Source organism: Erpetoichthys calabaricus, chromosome 2 (assembly GCF_900747795.2).
Source record: "Erpetoichthys calabaricus chromosome 2, fErpCal1.3, whole genome shotgun sequence".
Classification (NCBI taxonomy): Eukaryota; Metazoa; Chordata; class Cladistia; order Polypteriformes; family Polypteridae; genus Erpetoichthys; species Erpetoichthys calabaricus.
In genome coordinates, this window is record NC_041395.2 from 4,992,220 (window position 1) to 5,005,973 (window position 13,754).

General features: G+C 55.6%; 2 protein-coding genes across 7 annotated transcripts in view; one reads left to right on the top strand and one right to left on the bottom strand.

The window, feature by feature from the left end:
* Positions 1 to 1,369, top strand: part of fgfr2 (fibroblast growth factor receptor 2) — a 33,133-nt gene extending 31,764 nt beyond the window's left edge. For all 6 annotated transcript variants that reach the window (XM_028825639.2, XM_051923220.1, XM_051923218.1 and 3 more), the window contains 3 exons: positions 114 to 251; positions 326 to 431; positions 510 to 1,369. In XM_028825639.2, the coding sequence (XP_028681472.1) occupies positions 114 to 251; positions 326 to 431; positions 510 to 674 (409 nt within the window). In that variant the 3' untranslated portion in view covers positions 675 to 1,369. The remainder of the gene's footprint in view (positions 1 to 113; positions 252 to 325; positions 432 to 509) is intronic.
* An 8,472-nt stretch (positions 1,370 to 9,841) lies between these two features.
* wdr11 (WD repeat domain 11) overlaps positions 9,842 to 13,754 on the bottom strand; it is a 95,931-nt gene continuing 92,018 nt past the window's right edge. Inside the window, exons 18-29 of the mRNA XM_028825604.2 lie at positions 13,230 to 13,344; positions 12,975 to 13,146; positions 12,061 to 12,169; positions 11,920 to 11,982; positions 11,749 to 11,814; positions 11,521 to 11,662; positions 11,334 to 11,429; positions 11,093 to 11,258; positions 10,908 to 11,005; positions 10,685 to 10,830; positions 10,523 to 10,602; positions 9,842 to 10,347 (exon numbers count right to left, since the gene is read on the bottom strand). Of these exons, the coding sequence (XP_028681437.2) occupies positions 10,148 to 10,347; positions 10,523 to 10,602; positions 10,685 to 10,830; positions 10,908 to 11,005; positions 11,093 to 11,258; positions 11,334 to 11,429; positions 11,521 to 11,662; positions 11,749 to 11,814; positions 11,920 to 11,982; positions 12,061 to 12,169; positions 12,975 to 13,146; positions 13,230 to 13,344 (1,453 nt within the window). The 3' untranslated portion in view covers positions 9,842 to 10,147. The remainder of the gene's footprint in view (positions 10,348 to 10,522; positions 10,603 to 10,684; positions 10,831 to 10,907; positions 11,006 to 11,092; positions 11,259 to 11,333; positions 11,430 to 11,520; positions 11,663 to 11,748; positions 11,815 to 11,919; positions 11,983 to 12,060; positions 12,170 to 12,974; positions 13,147 to 13,229; positions 13,345 to 13,754) is intronic.

The following is a 13,754-nucleotide window of genomic DNA, read 5'->3' on the forward strand; positions in this document are numbered from 1 at the left end:
GTCTGCATGGCGTTGTTTGGTGGCACAACCCACCCCTTTTTTTTTTTTTTTTTTGGTGTGTACCACCCATTTCTCACCGTTGCCCCCCTGTCTCCCATGGTCCGCTCTAACAGGTGGTCCTTTGGTGTGCTGATGTGGGAGATCTTCACGTTGGGTGGCTCACCGTACCCGGGCATTCCTGTGGAGGAACTTTTCAAGCTCTTGAAAGAGGGGCACCGGATGGACAAGCCGGGCAACTGCACCAACGAGCTGTAAGTATTGCCCAGACACCAGCGCGTGGCCGGGTGCCCCCTCGCTTGCTGACCACCCTTCTTCTTGTCCTCAGGTACATGATGATGCGCGACTGCTGGCATGCCATCTCCTCTCAGCGGCCCACCTTCAAGCAGCTGGTCGAGGACTTGGACCGCATTCTTACCCTGACGACCAATGAGGTGAGTGTGGTACCCGCCGTGCCCGCGTGCGAGTGCCTGCTTGTGCCGCCCGTGTCTAAACGTCTGCTTGCACTGCAGGAGTACCTGGACCTGTGTGCCCCGGCCGAGCGGTACTCGCCCAGCCTGCCCGACACCCGCAGCTCCTGCTCGTCGGGTGACGACTCGGTGTTTTCGGACGACCCCCTGCCCGATGAGCCCTGTCTTCCTAAGTTTAAGCACATCAACGGGAGCCTAAAGACATGAGAGGAGGGCGGCCGCTGCTTGTGCCAGCGGGCAGCGAGCGCAATGTTTCTTGCCATGGCCACGGGGGCAGGCGGCTCAGGATGCCCGTCTCGTTGGCCTGGCGAGCCACAGACTGACTTTAGTCCACATTGGATGGACGGCGGGGGCACCTCGTCGAGTTATGTGTAAATATCTCAGATATGTATAAATATTATATATTATTATTATTATTCTATTTACATGAAATTATTTTTTTGTAAGGAGGGAAGGCGACGCCCTGTTTTTGTAAACTGCCAACACTTTTGGGTTTCCTTTTGTTTTTGTTTTTTTGCCACTGCCATCACGTTGGCACATTGCTTTCAGGGACGAGGTAGCACGTTAATTTATTGACTTTTTGTAAAAAGAAACACAACCCGACCAGCGGCACGTGACGAGGTGCCCAGTGGGTACACTTGGGTGGCACACCTGTCACCAGACGTGGTGGGTACGTTTGGATGGCACATGTCACTGAACCTGGCAGGTACACTTGGGCGGCACGTGTCATGCAACCATTGGGTACGCTTGGGTGCCACACGTGTCGCTGTGGGGGCTTCCTTTTGTATTTTTTTAAATGTGAATACGTGTTAAGTTAATGTCTTTGCCCGTCGAGGGTCCCGCGCGGACCCCCCTACTAAGTGTAGATTATACAGAAGAGGAAATTATCAACTAAAAAGACTGGACCAATTAAAACAAGTGTTGCTGCTAACACTCGTGCCAATTAAAAACGATACGCAGAACGCTGGCTGTGCCTGTGTGTGTGGGGCGTGGGCGCCCGTCCTTATGCCGTGGGGGGGGGGGCTGTGACGTTAAACTCGAGTCCATGTGGCTTCAACAAGGTGGCATTTGATGTGGAGGAGAGGGTGGGCACAGACATGAAAACATTGGACCAGCCTGAGGGGGGAGTGCCATGGCACTCCTTAAGTGGTACCAACTAGTAGGTGGGCACACCTTGTTTACGTGTGCCAAATCATTACGGTTAGCGCAGTGAAAGTTCTCGCTTGGCCTGGTGGGCACACAGAGGGTATTTGCCCACATCATGGTGGCCACTGTGCCACCTTCCACTCAACACCCGTTCTCTGTCCTGATAGCCCAGTGAAGTGGTGCATCCTGGGAGGTCTGCCAGCTCATGCTTGACCCCTGTAAGTGGCACCTTGGGCGGCATCCTCATGGGTCACTTCTGAGCTCATTGATTGGGTACAGGTGCCCTGGCAGCAGGCTCAATGCCTTTTTTTATTTCCATGCCCAGTAACTGCCACTTTGCCTTTGGCTGTGGTGCCCGCTCACATCCCATTGGCAACAGAAAGAGGTGCAGTGAAAACTGGAGAAGATGGTTGACTGGACAATGGCTCCTGTCTGCCCACTTGTGAAGAAGTTGACTGCAGTGCCCAGGGCAGTGTGCCAGCCTTTCTTTCCCAGGGCTGTTTTTCTCACAGAAAGCTGTGCCCGCCTTTATGGTGTGTCGCCTGTCCACACTCTGCCATACCAGCACTTGAACAAGCGGAAATGCTGCTGAAAGGGGCTTTGTGTGGCACTAGCCTTCACCTCTCCTGTGGGCAGAGTGCCACCTTGCTGCCTTTTGGTCCCTGCTTGTTGACTTTCTAAGTGTGCCCCTGAGTGGTAGCATTGCTATTGGCAGTGCCAGGTAAATCAAATGGAGAGCTGTACCCAGCATGGTGCCCTCCATGCAGTTACTGCTCTGCTTACACCACAGTACCTGAACACTGTGCCCACCCCAGGGACCTGGCGAAGAGCAGATAAATGAGTGGGCACTGATGAGGTGTGTGCATGGCTGGTGATTGGCTTGGCAGTGCCAGTCAGTTCTTCTAGTTGCTCACCAGTCGCCCGCTCAATAACCCACATTTCAGTTAAGGGTGTGTGGTCAATGGGGGGGGGGATCCTTCTCCACCTTGACGGGGTGGGGGGGGGGGCTCATTGAGTGGGTGTAAGTGAGGGGCTGCACCCCCATGCCATCTTCTAGCAGGCACGTCGAGCTGCCAGGCCTCATAATGGTTGGACTTTGAAAGTCAAACTTTGATTTGGCAACGGGGATCTCCTTACCCAGGTTAGATGGGCACTGCCCAGTTTGTGCCACTTCAGGGCATTTTGGAGAGGGTGCCCCCAGCTGGTTTAGGTTTTGGACTCGAGGAGTGAAAAGAAAATGCAAGGAAGGTTTGCCCAGTCAAAGTGGAGGAGGACAGAGAGATGGGGCTTTTGCCCGCCTACCCGCCTTCCTGTGGTTCTGCAGCGATGCGTTCCTGGCAGCTCCAACGGGTAATTAAAGTGCAAGGAGTGGCTCTGAAAAAGGCCTGGCTTGATTGGAGCCTCGCTGGCACAGGGGCCCTGGCACAGCAGCAGCTGCATAGAGGATGAGGGTGTGCCTTACCCAAGTGAGAGTGCCAGCATTGCTTCCAGGAGGAGGGTTAAAGGGCACACGCAGGCATGGTCTGGAGTGGGCATTTGGAACCATGGAAATGCAACCTTGACCCTCAATGGTGCCACCTACTGGTGAGGACCGTCATCTTCAGGGGCTCCCAGGGATGCCATATGATTCATGCCAAACTGGTGCCAGTGTGCATTGGTGGGTCCAGTGCCCCTGTTGTATGGTGGCACATCTCATATATCACAATCCCGAGTGAGGGTCCCGCACAGATAGGGGCACGGGGCACAGGCCACTTCTGCACACAGCCTCTCCACACCATTTAGGGACCTCAACAAACCTGTTGAACGGAGACTGGCATCAAGTCTTTGCCAAGCGGGGGCCGGATTTGGACCAAGGGGTTATGTGCCCCCAGCCAATGTTAACAATATCATGGCAGCTTGCCTCCCACTGTGATGAGCACCATGTTGTGACCCAGTGGTACTTGGCCTGGTTTGATTGGCACCTTCTCCAGAAGTCAGTGGGCACAGGGAGTGGCAGTACTGTTTGCAGTTTGAGACGGCGGTGGATCATCAATCTGTGCCAACTGACAGTTGGCTGGAAGTTTGTGCGGCAGGTAAGTTTTATAGCGCCTTTCACTGTGTGTTCTTATTGGCACCTTAGGGTCACATGGCCTGCAGCTTCAAATGGGCCTTTGGCTTTGCAGGTTCTGAAGGCTGGCTGCATTATGTGAAGTGTGGAGACTGGCACCAGAGATTGGCATTGCCACCAATGGGGAGCAGGTTAAGCAGCTCTTGACAGAGGTTGTCACCCGGTTGAAGTGTGAGGTACACAGAATGAAGTCCTGTGTGTGTGTGTGTGTGTGTCTTGTAGGCTGGCAGCTGCCTCTTCATGCCCACCTTTCACATCCCACTTCATTCAGGTGCTCACAAGATGGAGGGCGATGTCCATTTCAGGTCTTCCTTTTGACTTCAAGGATGTACCTGCTGTCTGCCAGAGAGAAGCTTGGCACACACATAGGCACCTGACTCATGCCCTCTATATCTGATGTGTTAGAAGCTGACTTGGGGATGTGACTATGGATTGGCATGGGGTGGGCAGTGCCCTTTCACTTGTGGTGACACAAAGCACTCGGACCTCGTCACACATATGTCCAGCCACCAGGGGCCAATGAGTCGGGTGAAAAGCTGTGCCCGGTTAGCGGAGCCTTTTGGCTTCAGTGGGGTTTGTGGTGGCGCTGCCAGCCTTCCCATACCCCCCCGACCACATGAGTTCTCATTTAGTGGCAGGAATTTCTCTCTCCAAACAATCCCACTTTTCTGCTCCATTCATTATTTAATTTCCATGGGATGTGGGCAACCGCTGGGCACGCTGGAGCCATGATGTGACGGAGGGGATCAAGGAGGAAATGGGGGGGGGGAGGGGGGGGTGCCTGTGCTCGCCCACACGCTCGGAGCACTGAGGGTTTAACACACACGCTCACAGTTGCCCCCCACATGCCCATTCTGCTTGTGTAGTTTGCCCCCCAACTCCCATTACTCCAGAAGAGGGCGCTCTGCCTTAAACGTCTTGACTGAGTTTTTGCCCGCTTGCCCAAATGTGTTAGGACAGTTGATCAGTTTGTGCCCAGCCAAAGAAATCCCCAAACCAAATGACGTCACCTCTGCCAGGTGATGAGTGGTTGGTACTGCTGTGCCACCCACCACCTCAGTTCACTTACTTGGTGTTGGCAAACAAGCTGGGTAGTGCCAGTGCGGACACTTCATTGAAGTAGGCCAGGGAACTTGGCTCCACATTGACCCCTATCCTTACCAAGGAGTGGCAGCATGGCACCAGCTGAGTTCGGTCCACTGAAAGGTGCCACATTAACTGGCATGCCGCGGTGCCTCGACTCGCTCCTTCTCAGCTTTGATTTGCTTCACCAGGGGTCAAAGTCAATTAGCACCAGGCGGTCACTCAGGGGTCCCGCGTGATGACTTTGTGATGACAGACGGCCCCCTGCCCGCTCCCGAGAGGGCACATTCCGGGGGCCGGCCAGCCGCTCAGGGGTCACGTTTTGTTTGGAGTGAAAGTCAAATGTCAGGAGTGTCGAGTTTCTCCATCCAAGATGAGTGGCATCGTGTCAACAGCTGGGGGGCACCACTATGTAGCCTTATGTGGCAGCAGGGGAGAGCAACTCGGGAAGGGGTCCTGTGGACATGGTGGCACGTCACTCCCCTGGACTGTTTTTACTCTGTGCCAGTCTGTAGAGCTGAGGGCCATGGAGTGGGCACACTGGGAGCTTTCTGGCTCCTCATTGCTGTTTGGCACTGTTTGGGGTCAGTTAGCACATGCCAGTTAGGTGTTTGGCACCTCTGCCCAGCCAGACCATTGAGGACTCGGTTGGTACTGAATAACTGCCAGGTGGGGTCCTGGGCAGCAGCTTGTGTATACGGTGGTACTCCTGCGTGGCACAGGGTCCCCCCCGAACCTGAGGCTCGCTGGCCCATCTGCAGCCCCGGCTCTGAGCGCCAAGGCGAGTCCCGTCCTGCCCGCCCCGCCTGCCCGCCCTGCCCTGCCCACCGCACACAGACGGTGTATTGTTCTCCGCCACATACCTGCGCCGCTTGGCTGTCAGTCAAGACAGAGAATGTTTAGGCGCCGTAATCGGGGGGCCGACCTTTTAACTGCGCCATTGCTTTCCTCCCCGGGGTTTCTCGGGCTTGTCACTCGTTTGTCAGATTAGCGCTCGTCAGGTGGGTGGAGGGGGGGGTGGCGCCCAGGGCGCAGGCGGGAGGCGCCAGCTGAAGTCGGGTTAAGGAACTGTGGGTGGGTGCTGCCAGCCGAACCCAGCCATGAAAGGCGCTACATCAAAGACAGCCCCACCTCTGGCGAGCTCTGGGCATACCCCGGGTGGGCATATTCAGGATTGACAGGCAGCCATGTGCCCACTGATGGCATCCAATTCTATGTGATGGACATTGGCAGCCTCAAACAGCCAGTCCAGCACAGTAAACTATGCCGAGGAGATCCTGCCAACTACGCCAGTCGTCTTCAGTCAAACTCGCGTCTCTAGGGTCTGGGCACACACCCTCCATGCCCTCATCTGCATGTCCCGTAGGCTTCTGCAGGTGGCCATTTCTAAACTAGTGAGGTGCCCAAGGTCCCCCCTTCTGTGCCCACTCCTCTCCTTGCACTCTAACCTTGGTCGATGCCACGGCACCAGTCACAACTGCTCGCTTATCGTGGGCTCTTCCAGTCAAAGAGGGGCAAGGATGGCGAGGTGAGTGATGGGCGCAGGCCGCGCCACACATCCTGTTTGAGGAGCCGCCCCCGCAGACTGGCGCCCGGCAGATCAGGGGTCGCTGCGCCCGCTTCTCTTTGTTTCCCCACCAATCTCTTAGATAAGAAGCTCCGGTTTGTTTGTGCGCCTGGGCAAACAGAGAGCAGGTGCGGAGGCCCGCGTGGACTTTGCCCAACGGCTCCCTGGGCAAACAGCCTCAGCACCTGTGGAGGGGTGTGGCCCGCTGGCCCAGGGTGACAAACAACTCCACACTCGGGCACTGTGCCCAACTGAACGCCACAAAGCTCCAGTGCCAGCCTTACTCTCCTGACCCTCGAGTCAAGACAAGAAGGTGCCAACTTTGCTTTTCTGATCCTGGTATCGAAACTCTGAGATGCCAAACTCACTTTCCTCACCCGGGCATCAAGATCGTAATGAGACCATCTTATTTTTTTGGATCCTGGCATCAAGACTCTGAGGTGCCAACCTTGCTTTAAGCACTTTGCATTCGAGACTGTAAGATGCCTACCTTGTTTTCCTAACACTGGCATCAAAACCTTAAGTTACCAACCTCACTTTCCAGACTGTAAGGTGCCCACCTCGCTTTTCTGACTCTGGTAATTAAGATCTTAATTGGCCAATCTTAGTTTTCTGATCTTGGCATCAAAAACTTGGTCCCCATTACCGTTGCCCCTTGGCATCAAAATCAACTTCACTTTCCTCATCCTGCCATCAGGGTTGTAATATGCCAACTTTGCTTTCTTAAGACTGGCATCAATGCATTAAGGAGTCAAACTTGCTTTCCTGACTTCCCTTTGACGGGGCTGGCATGTGTTGCCACTTCTCTTGGGCACTTGTAGGGTTCAGAGTCCATCTGTCCTGCCTTCAATCAGAGGACCTCCTCTGCCACTCATGAAGCGAGTCATGAAAGAAGGTGGTCTTCAGTACCAAAGGGCAATAAAAACAAGGATTGTGCCAGCTGCCTCCCTCCCCTGCACAATGCCCCAGTTGACCTGCTTATAGAATCGCACTGTGGTATCGGGCAAGAAGGAACATGGGCACAGAGGGGAGTACTGGCATAGACAGGGTACTGAGGGCATCACGGTAATGGGCAGACACCGCCTGAAGATGGCGCCCTGCTGTCACCATTGTCACCACCTGTGAGGCAAGGAAGGTCAGCCGAGCAACTCCCTGCCCACCTGCTCATGTGCCAGTCCTGCCAGGGGGACCCAGTAGCAGTTTAGTAGTCTGCAGGCGGTTGGGTGGGCACATGGGGATGGCATATTGATTAAGATGATGGCTGGCATGAAAAAAGGCCAAAGTGGAGTCAAAGGAATGCGAAAGAGGAGGAAGAGGAGGAGGACACGAGCAGAGGGAGGAGTAAAGGGTGAAACAGAAAAGACGGGGGGAGGGGGGGGGCACGAGGAGGAAGAGGACGAGTGGAGGATGAGGGAGGTGGGCCACAGCCCCCTTAAAGTGAGTAGGAAGGAGGAGCAGACAAAATGGAGGGAGCCCCCTGCTGTTACTCCCCCCCCTTCTCGCCCACTCCTTTCCCAGCAGTCACTGCTCCCACTCGTCTTCCTCACTCTTTGAAATACGAAGTGCCACCAAAGACTTTACTCCTCTTCCTCAGCAGGTTTTGCCCCCCCCCCCCTCGTGCTCCGCCTCACTCCACATTCTCACACACGTAGCCCACCCCCCCTTCAGTCTCTGCTGCCCCCCCTTTACTGACACCCAGTCCCCTTTTTAACCCAAAGAGGTAGAAGTTGGGTGAAACTGGGAGCAGCAGCTGGAGGAGGAGGCTGAACTCAGTGCGCTATAAACAACACACTGAATCGGAGAGAGGAGAGTGACATTACCGGCGGGTCATCGGCCCCCCCCGACCGCTGTCGCTGTCGCTGTCACTGTCACAGGCTCACGCAGCAAATCCCTCGTTCGAAGTCCTAATCTGAGCGCGCGTCCCCGCGCCTCTCCAGCCTTTCCCTTTCTCTCTGCGCGCACACGATGCGGCACGGGCTCGCGTGCTCGTCCACCTCGGGATTTATGCGACACGTCAAGTCGGCCGAAAGCGGCAGCTGAGCTACTGGCGCCCTCCAGTGGTGGACTGCGGGATTGTTTTTTAAATTCAAAAGACTTCGCTTAATAAAAGGCAAAACTCCAGGGCGTCCTGGACATTGGGCGGGGGGGCATTGGGGTTGGGGGGGCAATGGCGCCTCCTGCTGACTCACTTGAGGAGAAATTCACTTTTTGTTTCTTCTGAGCTCATTTTGAAAGGGCTGCAGGCCAGCTGTGCTTCTGTGGGCCACCAGTAGGAGGTGCCACTAGGGGGCCACACTGAGCTCAGAAATGATGACTGTCAAGTCACCAGGGTGGCCAGCTGTCATGCCTCTCTAGGGTGGTGGTGGGCACTGATCACCGGGCACACCCCTGATTGCTCTCAATCAGCGGAGTATCAGTGACAACGGGGTAGAACAGCGGACGCTGAGGTAGTAGGGTGGGGACAAGTAGTGCAGCCCCCTGAAAGGACCACCAGGCCCCAGCTGAGCACATTACCTCCCCTCCCTTTGGCACAGTTAAGTGGTCCTTCCTTATGGACGAGTGCTCATTCCACCATAAGCCAAGCAGCCACCTTGAAGAGACAGACCCAGACAGGACCTGCAGCAGTGCCCTGGCACCATCACTTGCTTGGCACACAGTGGTGAACACATTCAAATGACCTGTAAAGTGACAAAGGCACAATAGAACATAAAGCCCATGGCTTGCTATCCCCCTGGGTCAGGGGATCGTTTATTTTTCTCTACATATTGTGGACTGCTGGTCTCTTAACTTAAATTTGAAGCTGGCAGATCCCCATCGCTGCATCCACAGTTGACAGACATGCTGGCCCAGTGGTTGGCACCCTCTACAGAGCACAGATATGCCAAGCTTCTTAGCACCACAGCTCCTCCTGCAGCTCTCTCTCTCTTAAGTTTTCTCCCTCAGTGGTCTTCTTCGCCCCCGTGCTGCCCAGTAAATGCCCCCTTTAGCCCTGGGGTGCCAACGTGTCAGTAAGTGACATCAATAAAGCTGATGCCCCGCCCCTTTACACTCCTGTCCTGCTCCATCATTTCTGAGCTCAGTGTGGCCCCCTAGTGGGCTTTAGCAGCCAAGAATACGCACTGACAACTTGAGATGTAGAAGTCGCTAGTGGTGGGCCGCGTGGCCGAGGCATTGAACTGAAAGGCAGTGGCCTCAAGTTCCACTTTCAAGTTAAATGACGTGCCCACAGGCCACTTGTGCAATAAACACAAAACACGCATCACCAGCAGAGGGCAGCAAAGAGCGGACACACAAGCTCCCTCAAGTGTCTCCCTGGGGAACTGCGGTCACAATGGCCCACCACTGCCACCCAGTGAACCCACAGAGGCGGTGTGTGCAGCCCACCACAACAGCCATAACACAGCGGGGGGGGGGCGCGTCCACGATATTCTAGCCCCTCCCACACACCATTTCCACTCTGACAGGCAGACCTCAGGACCAATCAGCACTTTATTTTCTCTTCTTCCTTCCACATGTGGCCAAGTGGATGTGCGTCATCCAGCGACATCGTGGGGACATCCAGAACGGTGTGGTGACCACAGTCCCACTGACCCAGACCTTCCTTGATATAGCGTCTTGCAGGTGCCCGTGTGGGTATCTGCTTCACTCCGGACTCACACACCAACGGGCAGTGGACTCACCGGCACCCTGTGTAGTACCATAACACTGTGGGGAGGAGGGCAACGAAGAGGGTGCAGTGAGGGGGCGCTGGCAAACCTTTCACTCCACATTCGGGTATCATGGCGCCTCTGCCAGTCTGGGAGTCTGGAGGGCACCCGTAGAGGCCGATGGAGAGTCCTTGGTGATGGCCATCAAGTCGTTCAACAATTCAGATGCCGCCTCTCCAGCTCGAGATGCGAATAGGATGGCGCCCTGCATGAGGCCCAGCGTCTTCAGCATCCTGGCGTAGTCGGCAAACACAGCGTTCATCAGCTGTTGTGCGCTCAGTTAAGGACGTGTAAGGAATGAGCGGGCAGATATGGGCATGACACCCACCAGTGAGGGCTCAATGCCCATCAACATTACACAGAGAGACCACAAGGGGCACACCTTCATTAAACTTACAGAATTACGAGACTTGCCAGGCTAGTGGTGGGCAGACACAAAGGATATGAGTGCCATCATCAGGCTTGAGAACGCCGTACTTGAGACAGGCCTCGAGGAACAGCGCCGCTCTGTCAAAGTACCGCATGCTGTAGAGAGGGAGGGGGCGGGTACAGATTACAGCGGGCACACCTCTGGGCACCTAACAAACCAGCCACCACCCCGGCTCACCTATGTAACATCTCGACCACTCGGCTGAAGCTCCCCAGGGACAGCAACACCAGGACGGCTTTCGACTTCTGGTTGACCTGCGGCGAGCACAGATGGTCGACCCACCGCTTCAGAACTTCTGAGCACTCGGCAAAGTCCAGCCGGACCTGCGGACAGGACACAGGTGAGCATCAGAGGCGGCCACGACGAGGGGGCTTGGGGACACGGGACTGCTTGGTGGTACCTTTGCCAGCCAGGCGGCGCGCGTCCACTTGGCGTACGTCTGGAGGTAGCGGCAGGCGTCGGCCGCCTTGTCAATAAGGCACAGCAGCTGGACACCCTCTGAAAGGCAGGAGACGTAAGAAGAGTGCCCCCTAGTGGAGGAAATGAGCCACTGGTGGACACCAGGCTAGTTGATCTAGTGCCTACCTGCCAGCTTCCCGTTGGCGATCATGTTGGTGGCCACCAGCTTTATGGTGCTCTGCGAGGGTCCTGAGGAGGTGATGGTGGTGACCAGGCAGGCCTTGAGCGAGTCGCAGTAGTAGTGCTCGTTGTCGGCACTCGTCTCGAGCAGCAGCTGGACAGCACGGTCAGTCTGCAAGACAGCCACATGTCACGAGCGTAAGGGCCTACCTGAGCCCCCCCAGAACGACCCCAGTGGCGCACACACCTGTCCCAGCAGGAGAAGCTGGTCGGCACACTTCTTGGTGTGGTCATAACTTGACCTCTTGACCTCCTGAAGGTGGGCCCTCTGCAGCTGGAACTTCTGCAAAGCGCAAAGGAGGACACCTGAAAGTGGCACCCGCGTCACCCAAGGCCACGACCGACCACAGAGCAGCAGCCCGACTGACCCCTACCTGGAAGGCTGAGCTCTCGCACAGCATGTCGTAGCACAAGTCCAGGTGCCCACTAGGGGTGCTCGCAGACCCCTGGGCAAAGGCGTGCAGGTAGTGAGCCGCAACCATCCAGAAGTGCAACTCCGACTCGTCTCCAAAGAGCCTGTGGAACAATGGAGGCAATGCGTCACCCAGTGTGTGCTGGGCAGCACCCGAGGGCACCACTGCAGCCGGTCTGTCTTGGCATACCTGGACACCAGTAGGCACCTCTGGACGAGGCTGAACTCGGGGTCCAGCAGTGTGCTCTTCACATCGCTGCGGTGAGGAAGAGGAGGGTGGTCAGATATGCACTGCCAATGTCATTCAGAGGCTGCTGCCACTGCCCAGAACAAGCCCTCCCCAGCTGACCCCCTAACTTACTTGCTGAGCGAATTGATTTGCTGCTGCATGGCACTCTTCACCAGGTTAGTCTCCGCATAATCACTGCAAAGCAAAAAGGCCAGCGATGAAGTGCCCGTAGTGCCAAGCTGAGGACGGGGATGGCAAGGAGACCCCACTTACATATGGCCAACATCCAGCGTGTACGACTCTCCCCACGGCTGATGCAGCAGGAATGACTTGAGAGCCAACGCAACCCGTGGCAGCAGCAGGTACGGGCACCAGAAGGCATCTGAAAAAGAAGATGCTGAAACACTCTATGAACATCTTTAAACTATGGCACATGTTAGGGAACAGATACCCAGTGAAGTCGCCAGAACAGAAGGGTAGGAGGGTAGGAGCTGGAGTGGCTTATAAGATGCCATGTGTGGGCTGGGGCTAAGGCGCCAGGGACAAGCTCAGTACCAGGTTTAAAGACGGGGCGTTCTCCTCCACTTAGACAGGAGAGACCCATGGCACACATCGGCGACAAAGACAGCAGAGCTGCTGGTGGGTAGAGCCTGGCATAATGTGAGGATGTGGACTGTCAGAGGCCATGCCAGTACTAGTCTGTGCGCCATCCTCGCCACTTTAAACACTTCAACTGGCTGGCTGGCCACTAACTACACTAAAGCCTCATCTCACGGCCGCCCGATACTGGCGCAGGTCTGAAGTGGCACCAATAAATGAAGGAGTCAAAGTGACACGCACTTCCAACACAAGAGGAGAACAGAGGGCAGTGACTCCAGTGACAATGGTGAAGGAAGGACCTCACGCATCTCCCTGCAGGGCACACAAGGGGTTCATTAATGCGAGTCTGGAATGGAAATGGCTGTCCTGTGTGAAAGTGCCAAGCACTGTAAGATTGGCACAGTCTGGTGAGGAGGCTCTCTGGCATACCTGTGAGTTCCTGTTCATCTACCCCTTCAGGGACACATTGGGGACTTGGAGTCAACTAGCCTGACAAACACACAGGCTGTCATCACTAGGAGGCAGCAGTGCACTGTCTTCTTGGGACACAATAAAAGTGACAGCAGTGACAAGAGGGTCTGGCATACCTGGGAGATCCTGTTCATCAATCCTGAAGCCGGCTGACTTCAAGGATATATCGAGGACTCGAATGCACCCGTCGTCACACGCCAAGGCCAGCTTATCGGACGTGCACCAGTCGGCGTCCAGCAGGCGGTAATGTACGTTTCGGCCACTTCGTAAGCTGCTGACCATCTGCACCTTGACAGGCCGTGGCACTGTGTGAGTGTCATAAAGTGAACAGCGCACTGGCACCGCACCCCGTCTCCCCTCATTGTACTAACCTCCTTTGTGTCCCAAACGTCTGCCCCATCACTGTACATGACCAGCATCTTCTGGTTGCCTTTCCCGGGGGCAAAGCGTGTCCTCTTAATTGGGCCGCGGTGCGTAGGAATCCCCCTGGAGACGGGAAAGAGCAAGAAGAGAGAGGGACGGGGTCATGATGGAGCAGGAAGGTGACCACTTTCAGAATCTGACCATTTTATTTGGGCTTAGAGAGCCTGACTTGTGGCACTGACTGTGGTGAGGACCTCCATGAAACAAGTAGCAGGTGGGGAGCTCTGGATATCTACTGAGCCCGGTGGGCCCCTTGCCCACCATGTTGCCACAACTCTTGATTGTGTACTGTGACGAGAGTAGAGTGCTCCTTGAAGCAATGACCTCATGGTGGCAAATACTGTGCAGAACGTCCCTTCCAAGGTCAGGATGTGCGGCCACAGCTGAGGACCAACCTGCCCAGTGTGACCCAAGCCAGTCCAAGGCAGGGACTGACCAGTCTCATGCCACAAGCAGTACACCACACTGCCAGG